The sequence below is a fragment of the Danio rerio genome, chromosome 17 (genome assembly GCF_049306965.1).
Source record: "Danio rerio strain Tuebingen ecotype United States chromosome 17, GRCz12tu, whole genome shotgun sequence".
NCBI classification, from domain to species: Eukaryota; Metazoa; Chordata; class Actinopteri; order Cypriniformes; family Danionidae; genus Danio; species Danio rerio.
The window spans coordinates 40,085,291-40,102,760 of record NC_133192.1 but is presented as its reverse complement, the minus strand read 5'-3'; the positions used below and the strand labels follow the sequence as shown (position 1 = coordinate 40,102,760).

The window sequence follows — 17,470 nt, the reverse complement described above, 5'->3', positions numbered from 1 at the left end:
ATTTGAAATAACACCCAGAAAATGTGTATTTTTCCAAGGCGGTGCAGTCGTGATAGGAGGAAACATGACAAACACCTTAATCTTAAAGCCACCATTGAAACGGAGGAAAAGTGAAAACACACTTGCTCACGCGCCCACATCTGTTTAGTATTAATTCGTATGGAAAGTCAAGTCAAATGTCACATGGTTATCTTTAGCTGACTGTGTGCAATCAGGCTTCAGACAGGAGTATGGACACTGCACAGACTGAACCGGCCCGAGGTGCAAATTTGATTTTTTTGGGAGACTGACCATAAGCAGACTGTTTTTCCTTTCGTGAAGCTGGGAGTGTGTTTCGGGCGCTCAGAGGAACGCACTGGTCATTGGTAGGCTACAGTGCACATCTCTTTGCCACACTTCTGCGATGAAGGAAAAACTTCAAACTAAAGAGTGAAGGGGGAGAAAGGTTAAGGGATTATATAACAAAAAAATAAATTATCTGATATAATGCTTCAAATGACTCGGAAAAAGTCTTAGCGGGAAACTATGAGCACAGTCTGAAAATGCGTCTGGAGAAGAGAAGCTTCAAAAGGCCGTTGAAAGGATTGACAGCGAACAAGAGTTGAAATAGAGGATGAGCATCGCAGACACCAGGCGAGTATAACAAAAGCATTCACTGTCTTTAAGTCAACCGAATGAGGTAAAACATGACATTTAAAGAGAGGGGGAGGGAAATGTGAACTGGTCAGGGTGGATTCAAAGGATGACATATTGTTTTAACTCATCCAACAAGTTGTGTTTAAGCGACGCAGTGCTAGCAGTGTCTGCGAACAATATGAAACTGTCTGTACCGACAAGAGCTTCATTTTTCTATTATGACAGCACTCAGAGGCCGTCCTGATTGTTTAGATTTTATTTGCATTTTTCAGTTTTGTTATTTCAAGTTGTGCTGAGCTATGATGAAGCAGCCTGCAGGCCTGGAGAGATGAGTGAGAGTGAGCGTCTTGGCTTATGATGCTATGATGACATACTGGATTGCAGTAAGAAGGAAGAGAGAAAGAGAGAAAAAAAGATTGCTAAAAAAATAAAACAAATCAGGTGATTCATCACTAGTAGTGACTGTCACCACAAAGTAAAACCACAGAGATTCCTCCCTCACTGTAATCTGTTATTACTAAAAACAAAGAATTATAAGTTTCAAACCAGTGAATTAAATCCAGCTTTAAAATCTGATTTAAACAACATCAAACAGTGTTTCAACAGTAGTAGGTCAATGGTTATGGAAATCATTGCACTATCAAGGAGTTTTGAAAACTTTGATGCCCAGACCAAGGACAAAGACAAAACAAAGATTGTGTGAAATAATCTTCATCCGACAATCACAAGCAACAGGAAAAATCATAAAACTTCATTATTCAAAATGTGTGGTAGTCCTGCGTTAGTAAATTTCCAACAAGAAAGTTGTTTTCCTAGGCACCAACAAAAGACCACACCAATTTATTGTAGTTCAGGAGCATTTATTAGCAAAATACAGCCATTAAATGAACTGTTTTAACCTCTTTGGAGATTGGGAGATCTTAATTGCTGTTTTAACAATCACTGTTTATCCCAAAATGATTTTGAAATCCCAGAAAACTTCCGTTGAGTTTGATTACTCATAAATCAATTCCTGCTTGAGCCAAAATTTACCAGACATTTCATATAGTTACAAAATTTATTAATACCCCTTTGCCTGAGTAAGATATGCTTAAAGGGATAGTTCAGCCAAATAAACCTCTCTGAGCCTCTTTTTTTCTGTTAAACACACACAACACACAGGTATTTAAAAAAAATGCTGAAAACCAGTAGCCATTCACTTTCCATAATAATTTCATTCCTACTGTGTATTTGTATGGCTTCATTTGTTTTCACCAGAAAATATAAAAGTTTGAAAATACTTGAGGAAGAGAAAACTGAGAAATTGTATATATATATATATTTTTTTGGGTCGGGTGGGGGGTGTTGGGGGCAACTATCTTTTTAACACAATTTCAACCTTCTTATCTAAATAAAAAAATCTGTTTGCATTCTGGATTTGAAACTTTGATATCCAAGTGCTTAAAGCACAGATTTACTAAATCCTAGTCTAATGGTTGCCAGCTAAAGATAGCGTCCGTCAGGCTTCAGTCATGCTCAGTCAGATATTTTCTAAATTTGAGTTAAAAGCGAGCTGCTGTTTGTATTTGGTATAGGGTGTGCGGTTCCTATTGCATATGCAGGCATGTGGACAGGTGACTCTTGAATGTCTCAATAGTTGTGTTCTGTGATATATAAACAAAAGTAGGAATGTAAGGTTGATCCAGGGAGTAACGATGCTGTCGTGGAGAGCCAACGTGCCATGTCTGAGGAAGTGTGGTTATTAAATGCACTAGTAGTGTGATTGTTTGGGTTAGGTATGGCGTTCTGTCTGAAAGACCTGGAGTACAGATTGTTGAAGATCACCAGTTCTTCTGTAGCCAGCCTGACATGTATTCATAAACCAGCAGCATGACTGCGCCTCCTATATACAGAAAGCAACTGTCAATAAAAGATTTAGATCACCCAAAAATTAAAAGTATGTTATTAATTACTCGCCCTTATGTTGTTTCAACCCCCCGAGTGCTTCATTTGTCTTCAGAACATAAATAAAGATATTTTAGGTGAAATCTGAGTACTCTCATCCTCCATAGACAGCAAGGTTCCCGACTTGTCCTCAAAACAGATCATATGTGGTTCAATCGGAATATTATGAAGTTATATGAGAATACTTTTGTGCGCACATAAAATAAAAATAACCACTTTATTCAAGTCGCGCATGCATCCAAGGTATACTGTACATTACTGCACAGAGCTTCTGCATGCGCACAATATACTGACACTTAGGTGAAGAAACTGCTGAATAAAGTCTTTATTTTGTTTTATTCTCATAGCTTAATAATATTCCCGTGGAACCACTGAAGCCATATGGTCTGTTTTGAGGATGTGTTTTGGTATTTGTCTGGACATTAAACTATTAGGGAACCTTGCTGTTTATGTAGGATGGGAGAGTACTCAGATTTCACCTAAACTATCTTAATTTGTATTCTAAAGATAATTAAAGATCTTGGGAGTTTGGAACGACATTAGGGTGAGGGTGAACTAAAAGTAAAAAGTATGTATATGTGTAATGCTATTGGGATAGTTTGTCAAAAATAAAAATTGATAATTTGTTCAACCCCACTCCAAAGCTTCAGTTGAAGTCAGAATTATTAAACACCCTGAATTAAAAAAAATATATATATATAGCTTAAAGTTAAACATCATTTGGGAATGATGAATGCTCTGTCAAACATCATTTGAGAAATGTTTAAAAAAAGAAAATAAATCAAAGGGGGTGTAATAATTCTGATTTAAGCTGTATATGACTTTGTCCCTCTGCATAAAACACACAAAATATATTTGTAAGATTTTTGGTAGCCTAACAACTTTCCTAAAAAGTCTGAAAATCGTATTTAATGTTTGTAATTGAGTTTAGCAAGACATAATTTTCATTTTTGCATCACTTTAATATGGCAAAACATTTATTATATGTTTATCATATGTTATGTTACCTGGTCCAAGTCTCATTATCTTGGGAATCAGTCCTTTGTATAAGGCAAGATATCTAGAAGGAGAAAGTTAGACATAGGCATCAGTTTTATTTGTTAGAAACTAATGAAGAAAAATGAAAAATGTAAAAGGAATAGTTCACCCACAAATGAAAATGTACTCACTATGTAATTGTTGTCAGTTGGTTCCAAACTTTTTTTTACGTTTGTTTTCTACTGAACCTAAAAGAAACATTATGAAGAAAGCTAGAAACCAGTAATCGTTGACTCCCATAGTAGAAAAAAACAGATACTATAAAAAATCAGGCTTCCAGTTTTCTTCATAATATTTTATTTTGTGATTAACAAACTCTAGGTTTGGAACAAATAAAAAATGCGTAAATGATCACAGAATTTTCAATTTTGGGTGAACTATCCCTTTAATGCAGTGTTTTTTTCTTGCACAATGCAGCGACTCCAATAAGCTATACTACTAAGTCTTCTAAAAGCATGGAGTTTGTGTTAGTGATGGCCAATTTTCAATTGCACTTACAATTTTCAATTCAAATGTTAACGTCCCCAAATGCAATAGGTTCTCACATTCAGTTAGGATTTTATTTATATTAATCAATGCACATTTAGAACTTAATAAATGCAGTTTAATATGGTAAACTAAAGGTCAACTGTACTTGATATGCAAGAACAAACCCAAAGAAGTTACACATCGGCAGACAAAAATGTTGAAATTAACTGACTTAGATAAAATATTGCTGCTGTAAATCGATCAGTTGGAAGTTCAGATCATTTGTGTCTTTACGGCCCTGAGTGTAAAAATTTTTTGTACATCAAGTAAGGGAAAAACTACTTTTTTTTAATTTATTTTTTATTTGCTAAATGTATGCAGTTTGCATTAACACAGTCAAAATAATCAAAAAGAAAAAAAGAACAGAAAAATAAGGAGACAACAATGTCCATAAGGATACACAAAGGTTAAACTATCCTTCTTTGGAAGATCAGGGTGCATAAATAAACTATTCCCTTAACTTCTGATCATTCTTACACACATCTCATTACTTTAGAACACTTGAATGTAGCACTTATAAAAGCTACAAAAGTCATTCACTCAAGAGCTGTGAGTGATGGTGAATTAGTTTTTTTGTTCACTCAAAAATAATTGTTCAAAACACTTATTTAAAATGGGCTGAAACCACACATTTTATTTCCTTTAATTAATTGGGTTATGTTCAATCTTCCTATATTTGCAACTTTTGAATTAGTTTCCATAATCAACATGAAGGCTTTTTTTACAGTGTGGTTAGCATTAAAGGGGTTAAAGGGATAGTTCACCAAAAAATGAAAACTTCCTTCAATTTTCTCTTCCTCATGTGATTTTGAAACCTTTATGAGTTTATTCCTTCTGTTGAACACTAAGTAAGTATTTGGAAAAATGCTGGTTGATGGTGCCAATTGACTTCCATATTTGGAAAAAATACTATGGCAGTCAATAGGTACCATCAACCAGCATGTTTTAAAATACTTGTGGTGTGTTCAATAGAAAAAAACTCAAATTGGAGACTCAAACAAGAATGTGTAAATGATGACAGAGATTTCATTTTTGGGTGAATTATCAATTTAAGCGCACAGTCAGCAGCAGGAATAAAGGCCGCTTTCCCTTAAAGAGCCACACAGATCCAATTTACGCATGTATTTTCATTCTCAACTGTATATTTATTACATGACAGAAGAAGGTTTATATAATTATTAGGCACGTAATCCTCTTGAGAATCCTCATCATAGAAATTTTTTGCAAAACGTAAAATACTTTGCTCCGGGTACATTTTTATTGCATGTTTCAGATGATAAACCACTAGAGGTAACTGTCTACATTTTTGTGAATGTCGTGACTCAGGGTATGTTTTGGTATACGTTTCATATAGGAGTCTTGTACACATCAAAGGTAATGCAGGTCTTATCAGGTCACCTAGACCAGCAAACCACTGACCCTAAACCCAACCAATAGTGTTTTCAGCCCCACTTTATATTGAGTGGCCTTGATTACTATGTACTTACATTGAAATTAATAATTTAGCACAATGCTTTTATTATGTACATACATGTTTTTACACTGTACTAATATTTTAATCTATTTTACATCTATATGCTGTAATTACATTCAGAACTACACTGTTGACCTATCCCCAGAACTGTCTCTAACCTTACCCGTATCCCACTTCAAGATGACCAGAAGTGGAGTGCAATACTTTAAGAACACAATAAGTATATTGTACCTATTTTCTAGTGTAAGTATATAGTAATTAAGGCCACTTAATATAAAGTGTTTTCAAAAACCCACATATGAGAAAAGGGCAGTGCAACCACATAATGTTTAATAATTAATAAATTGTAAATTTTAATTATTGTAAATAACGTTGTAAAAATGTCTTTTGCAACTTAATTACTTAAACACATAACACTCTTTTGTGGAGGTGTTTCATCAGTCTAAAATTTAAGCGCTTAGCATTACAACATCGGACAAAGTGAGCTACCGAACAAACTGACCACAACAGAAAAGTTGTTCATATGGAGACAGATAGGTGAGACAAACTTATTTAATTACAAATCATAGACACTGTTAAATTGTTTTGTTATATTTATTTGGTGTTGTGCCAAGAATTGCATTAATATAATCGTTTAATCAAATGATAAAATGTTCCTGTAAATATCATTAGTGTGAAAAGAAACAAAAGTTGTTGCCGTCGTACTGCCCCATAGTGTTTTATATAGGAACTGCAGTCAAGCGTGTGTTTAAGAATGTTTTGCGGTTTCACCAAACATGTAGGCTGAAGCACGTATTTCCAATGAGTCCATGTTAGATACACTTCTGAGGAAGCACAAGTTCTCTTTAGCGGTTTTAGAAACACGTTACATAATTTCCTGATTTGCATGTGAAAACTGCTTTTTTAGAGGAACAAAAGCACACCGCTGGAAAAAGGACAGAATGGGGAACAATGATCATTTTATATCTATGATTGTAAATAAATAATTATTGATGGCCAAAATTGTTTGATTTATTGTACAGCCCTATACTTAGCATACAACGAAAGGCTAGACTCCACAGTGGCGGGATGTGTGTGTGATGCTGGAGCAGGTAAAGGGCACTAATAGCTTGTGTACCTGCCCTAATGTGTTCAAGCTGGACTGTGGCATTGCGCCTGGCGCTCAGCCTCATGTCCTCTGCTTGTGCTGGTGTTAATAAGGCTTGAGCCACTTCCTCTCTGCCCCGCTGTCTGATTAGACTGACCCGCTGAGCGCCGCGCGCCTCGTTAGGACCTGCTTAACGACGTCTCCCATAGGGACCACTAATTAGCCAGGACTGTGTCGTGTTAGAGGGCTGGACAGGATGGGGTACCCTCTCAGCACCCCTAAAACTAAAACAGCTTCAGTGTCTCTATTTAACTCAGACACATACGCACACACACATACGCACGCACACACACACACGCACGCACGCACGCATGCACGCACACACACACACACACACAAACACACACAAGGCCCCAGTTTCTGGTCTTTAATAAGGAATGAGCTGCTGTTGCCTTTGTACAGAGTGAGCGGACCATCCGAGAAGTCATGAACCTACTGATTTTGTCTTAAACATCACATGAGGCTTCTCAATTCATGGAGATGCTGATTGACATCATTAGAGACTCCAGATCATTTCAGAATCAGCACAAAGTTTACAGTGTCAATGGACACAAGTTATATTAGGATGTCAGTTGATTTCAGGATTTGCATGCTGAAATGCAAAATTGAAATTGCATTAGATGTTTACTGAAATGACTGAATTTTCAGTTTTGGATCTTATTCTTATTTGTCATTAAATGGTAAAAAGTTTGTAAGTTATTAAGAGTGGACTTTTTGATATTAATATGCAGTCAAGATTGTTAAAATTATGATTTTACTACTTACTAAATACAAATCAATAAAGCAAATAATTTGGGGTCATATAATTTTATTTAATGCATGCTTGCAGATTAAATGTATTAATATCTAGCTATATATAAAGACTTCAGATGCAAAAACCACAAAGTGCAATCTGAAATTTCCATCAAAAATAAGCATTTTTCTCAGACTCCTATGTTTATTGTTGAGTTATTTAATTTTGAAGACCTTTAAAAGAGTATATTCTGTGCCATAAACTTGAAATTACTGAACCTACACACAGGACTGTGTAGAAAATGCCAATTCTTTAAGGAAATTTTAAACGGCTTTTTGAGGTTTTTGCATCTAAACTCTTCATATACTCATTCATTAATCTCCCCTCCGCTTAGTCGCTTATTTCAGAGTTTTTGCAGGTCAAATTCAGGACTTTTTAAGACCTGTATGAATTAAATTTCAGACTAACATCAGGCTAAAAGCCTGATTTTTTTTAAAAGGCCAAGTAAGAAAAAAAGACATTAAAAACTAATTTTATTTAAAGAAGATAATTAAACTATAACGGTCAATTGAGTTAATAAATAAACACTTGTTAAAACCTTTATTGAGATGGAATGTTATGTAAATGTATGGGTGTTAGCCTGATTGGGTAGCTTTACATAGACATAAAAAAATGAAGACCTGTTAAAAATGATTTAAGACCCACACCACAATATTTCAGTGAATTTAAGACTTTTTAAGGCCTAAAATTTTGTTTTTGAAATTTTAGTAATTTTAAGACTTTTAAAGACCTTGTTATTTATCAGGGGTCGCCACAGTGGAATGAACCGCCGTATATATTTATTATTTTCTTCAAATAACATGTATTTTAACTGAAAACAATCAATCATTTACACATTTTTTTAGCTGAATGCAAGAAAATATTTCTCATTGTTGTAACTAACCAAATAATTGCTATTTGTAATTATACACTAAATGTTTTTTATATTAAAAGCTGTATTTCCCCCCACATTAATAAGCAGAAAATCTATTTATAGAAAAAATAGATAGAAAAACTATTTTGCAAGTAATAATGATAAAATTATAAAATATAACTATATACACAAACACATCAACTATAAAACACATAAGAGAAAAAAAATCCCTGATGCCACCATAAAAAGATTAGGATTAAAACTATAAAAAGCTTCAACAACTAATTAATAGTACACAAAACCATATTACTAATAATAATAATAATAATAATTCCTTACATTTCTATAGCGCTTTTCTGGGCACTCAAAGCGCTTTACACAGTGGGGGGAATCTCCTCATCTACCACCAGTGTGCAGCATCCACCTGGATGACGCGACGGCAGCCATTTTGCGCCAGACCGCACACCACACACCAGCTGATTGGTGAAGAGGAGACAGTGATGCAGCCAATTGAATATGGGGATGGTTAGGAGGCCATGATGGACAAAGGCCAGTGGGCAGATTTGGCCAGGATGCCGGGGTTAAACCCCTACTCTTTTCGAAGGACATCCTGGGATTTTTAACGACCACAGAGAGTCGGGACCTCGGTTTAACGTCTCATCCGAAAGACAGCGCTCACTGAGCAGTATAGCGTCCCCGTCACTATACTGGGGCATTAGGACCCACACAGACCGCAGGTTGGGCGCCCCCTGCTGGCCTCACTAACACCACTTCCGGCAGCAACCTAGTTTTCCCATGTGGTCTCCCATCCAGGTACTGACCGGGCGCAGCCCTGCTTAGCTTCAGTGGGCGACCATGTGAGAGTTGCAGAGAGCTAGCTGCCGACTAAAACATATATAACATGTAATAATACAAATCATAATAAATGTTAAAGTATGAACTAAAGAACATGCTCATCACAGAATATGTGCATTTACGTTTTTATGCATAACAATTTAAATCATGTATGTTGGAATAAATTCATATGAAAAAATAGCCATGTATCCCTGACACAGCATAACTGTGGAGAGAGGTTGGAACATTTCTGCACTTATGTTTTATATTTATGTAACTACATCTATCAAATTTATGTCACTCACACAGATCTGGACAAATGAAATGACACAAACTAAATTAGTATTTATTTTTAGAATTTACTAAATCATGTTCTTCAGATCAAAAGGACCAAATAAATAGAGATTTAGAGGTTGTTTAAACTTGCTTTTTTGTCCCCATGGGCAAATGATAAGTAGAAAATATTGTGTCATTTCTTTCTGTTGCAGGTGAAGCCTGCTGCTGTTAGGATTTGGTTAAAGCCTATTATGACACCTGAAGCTGTGGCTCAGGTCTTACCCCTCCTCACGGTACACCAGTGCCATGCTCTGAAAGCAGCTGCGGTACTTGATCTCTCCTGGAACAGGCTGAGGACCCTGGATTCGACTTTTAGCCACATCGAAAGGAATGTTCACGCAGGATGAAACCGTTCCCGACACCAAACCAATGGCAAACTTTCTCATGAACTCCAGCCGAGGGTCCTGACAGACAGAAAGAGAGAGAGAAATGACTGGGACTGATTATAGAAAAGCAGAATACCTGAGCAGCACTATAAAAAGAAATATCTGTAAAATGTACAGTACATTACTGTATTTTGTAGGTATGGTTACAAAATTTAACTGTTAAAAGTAATCTAAAAAATGTTTTAATCATATTTAAATTATCACATGTTGTAGCTGTGGTCACCAGAATTTAGCTGTTAAAAATAAGGTAATGTAATAATAATAATAAAAAATAATAAAAAAAAAACACACACACAAATTGAAATTTAATTGTTAATAGTAATGTAAAAAACTATATGAAATTTTAGTCAATTGCAGTATTTTGTAGCTGTGGTTACCAGAATTTAATTACTATAAATATGATAATGTAAATGGTAAATTATTGTATCTTGTAGCTATGGTTACCAAAATTTAACTGTTATAAATAGGGTAATGTAAATGGTATATTATCCTATTTTGTAGCTATATAGTTACCAGAAGTAGTATAAACATGGTAACGTAATTGGTAAATTATCGTATTTTGTAGCTATAGTTACCAGAAGTAAACTATTATAAACATGGCGACGTAATAGGTAAATTACCATATTTTGTAGCTATAGTTACCAGAAGTAAACTATTATAAACATGGTAACGTAATTGGTAAATTACTGTATTTTGTAGCTATAGTTGCCAGAAGTTAACTATTATAAACATGGTAACGTAATTAGTAAATTACCGTATTTTGTAGATATAGTTATAAGAAGTAAACTATTATAAATATTATAAACATGGTAACATAAATGGTATATTACCGTATTATGTAGCTATAGTTACCAGAAGTAAACTATTATAAACATGGTAACATAATGGGTAAATTACCATATTTTGTAGCTATAGTTACCAGAAGTCAACTATTATAAACATAGTAACGTGATTGGTAAATTACCGTATTTTGTAGTTATAGAAGTAAACTATTTTAAACATGGAAACGTAATTGGTAAATTACCATATTTTGTAAATTTTTTTGTCAGTGATCAATGTTTTAAAGCACTAATATCTACACAACTTAACTTTGTTACACAGACAAAAACTAGTTCTAAGGTTATTTACTGTATATAATAAGGAAACTTACTGTTAAACAGGTACATATTTTTACTGTGTCATTTTTACATTTTAGGTTAATTCACAAACATTTTTACAGTGTGTTTAAAGGGCTAAAATAGGACAGACTGTGAGATATTACAGACTGTAGGGTCAAGCCAGTCGGCCCAGTGAAGGTGTCTACTGCTGGATGAAAGTTCAGTGGGTGTTCAATCTTTCCAGTACACAATGTTGAATTTCTTTAAATTTACTCATATCTGACTACATATTTAATATGAGGTAGTTAAGAATGTTAATATATTTATCTTTCATTATATCTGCCTCCAATTATAAAACATTAAGAATATTATATCAAAATATAATTTAGATGAATGTTTGAACCTTGTCTTTGTAACTATTACATTTGTTCATTCGGGTGCTCATGTCACTCAGAGGAATCACCTCGGCCGGTGGGGTCCCTTATGGTCACACTCTCAGCAGTCTCAGCAGTTGACTAATACTTTTAGATGGCCATTTCTATTCTTGCTTATTCTAAAGTATTTGTGATTAGTCCCCATAGATTTACATAATTGAGTTAAAGGCAATATTGTTTCTAATCAGGTCATGGCCATTATTATAAATATAACTGACTTCTGTTCTCTATAATAATTTTGGTTTAGCCAAGCTCATGGTTTCCCATGTACACTTGATTTAGAACAACACTAGTTTCAAACAGGGGTCAGGAACTCTATCTAGGTTAGTCATACAACACCTTGTTGCCCTAGATAGAAATAACTCCTTTTCCACCCAAGTATCAATATCAATCAGTTCCCTAAAATACAGTTAGTGTGCTCGATGCTTCATCTCAACTGGACTTTAGTCCGTCTACTGACCTGACGCAGGAAGAAAAACAAGGATATATATATATATATATATATATATATATATATATATATATATATATATATATACAGTTGAAGTCAGAATTATTAGCCCCCTTCAAATTTTTTTCTCCATTTTTAAATATTTTCCAAATGGTGTTTATTAAATTTTCACAGTATGTCCGAGAATATTTTTTCTTCTGGAAAAAGTCTTATTTGTTTTATTTCGGCTAGAATAAAAGCAGTTTTTAATTTCAAAACACCATTTTAGGGACAAAATTATTAGCCCCATTAAGCTATATTTTTTCTCGATATCCGACAGAAAAAACCATTGTTATACAATAACCTGCCTAATTACCCTAACCTGCCTATTTACCTTAATTAACCTAGTTAAGCCTTTAAATGTCACTTTAAGCTGTATAGAAGTGTCTTGAAAAATATCAAGTAAAATATTATTTACTGTCATCATGGTAAAGAGAATATAAATCCATTATTAGAAATGAGTTATTAAAACTATTATTATTAGAAATGTGCTGAAAAAAATTCTCTCCGTTAAACAGAAAAAATAAAAAACTTGCCGAAATAAGCCGAAATAAAACAAATAAGTCTTTCTCCAGAAGAAAAAAATTATATAAAATAATGTGAAAATTTCCTTGCTCTGTTAAACATCATTGTTAAACATAATTCTGATTCAACTATATATATATATAACGTGGGGCGATGCTGTGGCGCAGAAGGAAGTGCTGTCGCCTCAAAGTAAGAATGTCGCTGGTTCGAGCCCTGGCTGGGTCAGTTGGCATTTCTGTGTGAAGTTTGCATGTTCTCCCCACGTTCGCGTGGGTGTCCTCTGCGTGCTCTGGTTACTCCCACAAGTACAAAGACGTGGTATAGGTAAGCTAAATTGGCCATAGTGTATGTGTGTGAATGGGTGTGAATGGATGTTTCCCAGAGATGGGTTGCAGCTGGAAGGGCATTCTCTGCGTAAAAACATGCTGGATAAGTTGGCGGTTCATTTCGCTGACCCCAGATTATTAAAGGGACTAAGCCGAAAAGAAAATGAATGAATGAATGAATGAGTTGAAGTGTGTGTATATATATATGCATGTGTATTATATAATCACTTTACAACTGTAATAATTGTTTATATGCCGCGCCACCGTGCTGCCTATTGCAACTATTTTAGTACACTTTAATTTCTTATTTTATTTGAAATATTTTAGTAAACATGGGAACTTCCTACTTTTCGTCACTGAAAACCGTGTCCCTAGATTGTGTGTTTACAGAAAGAAAGAGAGAGAGGTTATGACTTCATTTCAATTATTGAGTTTGATTGGCTTAGAATTAATGATGACCAGCACATTTAGCAATATTATATATTTGCTATAAATAAAAGACACAAACAATAGTAAACTTTCGTAATTGTTAAAGATGTGAAATATGCATTGAAGGAATAGTCTGTACATTCAGATGTAAACCTGACTTTAAATGTGATGTAATGTCAAATAAATACAGGAGTGTTGTTTATTAGTTTACCATTTTCTACCTTAAATAAAATGAACTAAATTAATCTAAAATAATGTTAACTGATAAAATTTACAAATAAATAAATAGATATATACAGTGTATTTATAAACTTATATTTCAGATAGTTCTTTCAGTTTAATTTAATGTATAATTCATTCATTCATTCATTTTCTTTTCGGCTTAGTCCCTTTATTAATCTGGGGTCACCACAGCGGAATGAACCGCCAACCCATCCAGCATATGTTTTACACAGCAAATGCCCTTCCAGCCGCAACCCATTACTGGAAAACACCCATGCACTCTCATCCACACACTTAAACACTACGGACAATTTTGTTCAATCAACTCACCTTTAGCATGTTTTTGGACTTGTGTGGGAAAACCAGAGCACCCGGTGGAAACCCATGTGAACAAGAGGACAACATGCGAACTCCACACAGAAACCGCAATAATCCAGCCAAGGCAAGAACCAGCAACCTTCTTGCTGTGAGGCAACAGTGCTACCCACTGCGCCACCGCGTCGCCCCTAATTTAATATATTAAATGTTCTTAAAAATAGAATTCAAACAGACATATAAAAGATAAACTATAAAGTATAGAAAATACAAAAACACAACAAATGATCTAAGATACTATATTCAAATGCATATTTTAAATAATAAATACCATTAAATATTAAATTACTGTATAGGAAACATCAAATTAAATATTTTTTTTATATATATGATTGTTCCCAGTGTTGGGTTGCAGCTGGAAGGGCATTCGCTGTGTAAAACATATGCTGGATAAGTTGGTGGTTCATTCCGCTGTGGCGACCCCTGATTAATAAGAAGACTAAGCCAAAAAGAAAATGAATGAATAGTATTTACATCATGTTACTTTATAAATAAAACAGGGAACATTTTAACGTTTACAGACAAACCTTGTTGTACCTCTGAGATTTGCTTTTGCAAAAGAAATAACTGAAGTAGTGCAGTTGATTGCTCGTGCACTATTAGGGGACTATTCCATTAATGACCAATAAAACGACAACTTTCTGCTGACAGTTTTATAGCTAGGGTCATATATTCAAAACTCTGCGATAACACTCTACTTGATCGGAAAATGCAAATAACCAAACACAGACGCAACGTAAAGCAGATAAAGCAACTAATAACCCCAGATATGAAAATGCAGATGGAAGGAGAAAAAAAAAACAAGCAAGTGAAAGAAGCAGCCAAAGATGAAATAGCAGACCTGGAATTGAAAAACCCAGATCATTTTATGGTATAGCGGGGGCACAGACTGGTTCTTCACGAGGCTCTACGATTGGACAAAACAGGTCACGTGACCGAGGGCAAACTTTGGGAGAGGATTTATAAACCGAGTTCATGCAGGCAGACTGGGAGGCATATGGGGACAATTTGGTTAATTGGTCTGCGACTCGACACTGGTGTAATACTGTACCTAAAAGAAGCACGAACCAAGACATCTAATTGGCCAGGATATTTTTTACAAATGACAGAAGCCCAGAAGGACACCCAGCATCAACAGCTCAAGCGAACGTCCCACCGCATTAAAGGTGGAGCCTCGGTGAGCAAAGAAAACTAATTTGTAAAATCCACACCAAACACTCTCTTCAGTGATATTACATCTGCAGCACACTTTTCCATGAGCTTTAATGCAAACGTTCTTTGAAATGCAGATCTGTGATGGTTGATGGCTTGAAAGCAATGGAGAAAGATTGCTCCAGAAAGAATGAGTGACTTATTTGAGGGAAAAAAGTAGAAGTTCAGAGTAAAAAGCCAGATCTGCTTTTGAGATATGTAAAAATTGGACAGTGAAATCAGAGTTTGAGCATACGATTGAGCGCTGGAGGTTTTTGGCTTCTTAGCAATGCCGATTCTAGCACCAGCTGAAAGGGGAATACAAATCTTCAGTAGGACTTCAACTGTAAACCCCCCCCCTTCCCCAACAAATACCTCAGTCTGCTTCCAATTAGTTCATTTGAGTAAATCTAATGCTCCAGTTTATACATGTGGAACAGGCGTACGGTAACGTTTCCATTAAACAAAATTAACTTTTGTTTGGGAGTTGAGCCCTGCCGGATGTGTAATCTGAACCTTTGAGGATGTGATGGAGAGCAAACAGGGAAGGTATTAGTGAGGTTTATCTTAGCAGCTCCTCTCCTCCTCCCTCTTCTTTCTCTCTCTCTCTCTCCTTCTGTTAATGTGCTTGGCTGATCCCTGCTTTCATTTGCTAAGACACAGATATTTATCGGCTCATCAGCTTGTGGATGTGTTTGAAAAGTCAACTCTTCATTTCATCTTACTTTTGGTCGCGCATCTCAAATCGAAAGTTTTGGAAGATGCATCAAAGATGAGACGTTTGTTCTTTTTTTCGATTGATGTTTATGATTACTTTTCTTTTTTTGTCTGTTCAGATGTTATTTTCTGTGCAGACTTTACCATATTTTCCTGATATTATATTGTAATGTTAATGTATTTGAAAATAAAATTAAATAAATAAGATGAGTTGTCTAAATTTTGGTTTGTTCATATAAATACATTTACAAAAATGATTTTATTTATGAGCATAAATGCAAGCAAAAGGTCTGCTTTAATGTGTCATATGCATTATGTCAAAGTGAAATGTTAAAATAAGGGCGAACAAAATATTTATCCTCATTCAGTACAATAAGTTATATCTGTATTAAAGAAACAACATCAGTGTGGCCATCAGTTATGCCATTGTTGTTTAAAAGCTGTCCAAAACCTGCCAAAATGTTAGATTAAATAATTCATTTTCTTTTCGGCTAATAAATATATTCATCTCATTTGGCGTTTTAAAATCTTTTGAACATAGTTAGGTGCGGCTTGTCAATCATGCAACTCTTCTATGTTTGTTTGCAGGTAAAAAAAAACAAAACAATAAGTGTTATGATAAACCGCTGTGAGTTTAACTGCAGGCACTGTGTGATGTGCGTACACATGAAGGTGAGACAGGTTTGTCTGGGGAGATTTTGATACAACTTTCCTTCAACTCCTCTTGCAGGTGGGCCTGTGCAGTTTGCGCTATGCTCTGGTCACTACTAACTGAATGGATTAGGAGCACACAGTTATGTTTTGTTAAATAAGGTGCATGTAAAATTTACGTTTTAAAACCGCCCTAAATGTCGTTCACCTGCCTATGCCATGTTTTACCCTACAATCAAATTCAAAACAGCCTAATCTGGCAACACTGAACAACATGCTACAAAATTCTGTACTTATTTTAATATGTAAAAGTATAAGTGATCATACTAAATTGTAAATGATTACCTTTTTGATAGAAAAACGGCTAAAACCTAGGTTTGAAGGGTAGTGGTGGAGTATAATGATTTAAAATGACAATTAATTAGTATTTTAGGGCTGCATTGTTATTCTTAAAAGGATAGTTCAACCAAAAATAAAGATTATTTCATAATTTTCTCACCCTTGACAAAATCCGAACCTTTTTTCTTCTTCTTTTTTTTCTCTTGTTGAATACCACTATCCATTACCATCTATAGTAGGAACAAACAAGTACTATGGAAGTCTATGTTTTCCAGTTTCCAACAGGAAAATAAATAAATAAATAAATAAATATTTAAAATATATATGTCATATATTTATTTTTGGGTGAGTCTTTTATTTAGTCATCAAATGATTTTTGTTCTAAATATCATCACCTTAGAATTATAAGGTTCTATCTGCGTTCTAAAGGATTTTGAGATATTGAGGTTTTGGATTCCATATAGCAAACAATATGTGTGTAACATTTGTCTTTCATACATTAACATGACAGAGACCTTAAGGGTTCTCTAAATGTAAATTATTAAAGTTCTCTTACATTAGCAAATTGGAGTAAATAAACCACGGTAAATGCAGAAAGAAGCTTCTCATTCTGAAAAGGCATTTTCCACTTGGGATTATAAGGTTCTATGTGGCAGATCATTCATTGAAGCATTACTTCTCAAGAATAAATATATGTCCTAAATA

General features: G+C 34.7%; 1 protein-coding gene across 2 annotated transcripts in view; it reads right to left on the bottom strand.

Moving 5' to 3' along the window:
* Positions 1-1,475: 1,475 nt before the first annotated feature.
* Positions 1,476-17,470, bottom strand: part of slc25a21 (solute carrier family 25 member 21) — a 203,162-nt gene continuing 187,167 nt past the window's right edge. Inside the window, exons 8-10 of one of the 2 annotated variants that reach the window (XM_068214456.2) lie at positions 9,806-9,987; positions 3,588-3,640; positions 1,476-2,518 (exon numbers count right to left, since the gene is read on the bottom strand). In XM_068214456.2, the coding sequence (XP_068070557.1) occupies positions 2,457-2,518; positions 3,588-3,640; positions 9,806-9,987 (297 nt within the window). In that variant the 3' untranslated portion in view covers positions 1,476-2,456. 2 annotated transcript variants of the gene reach the window in all.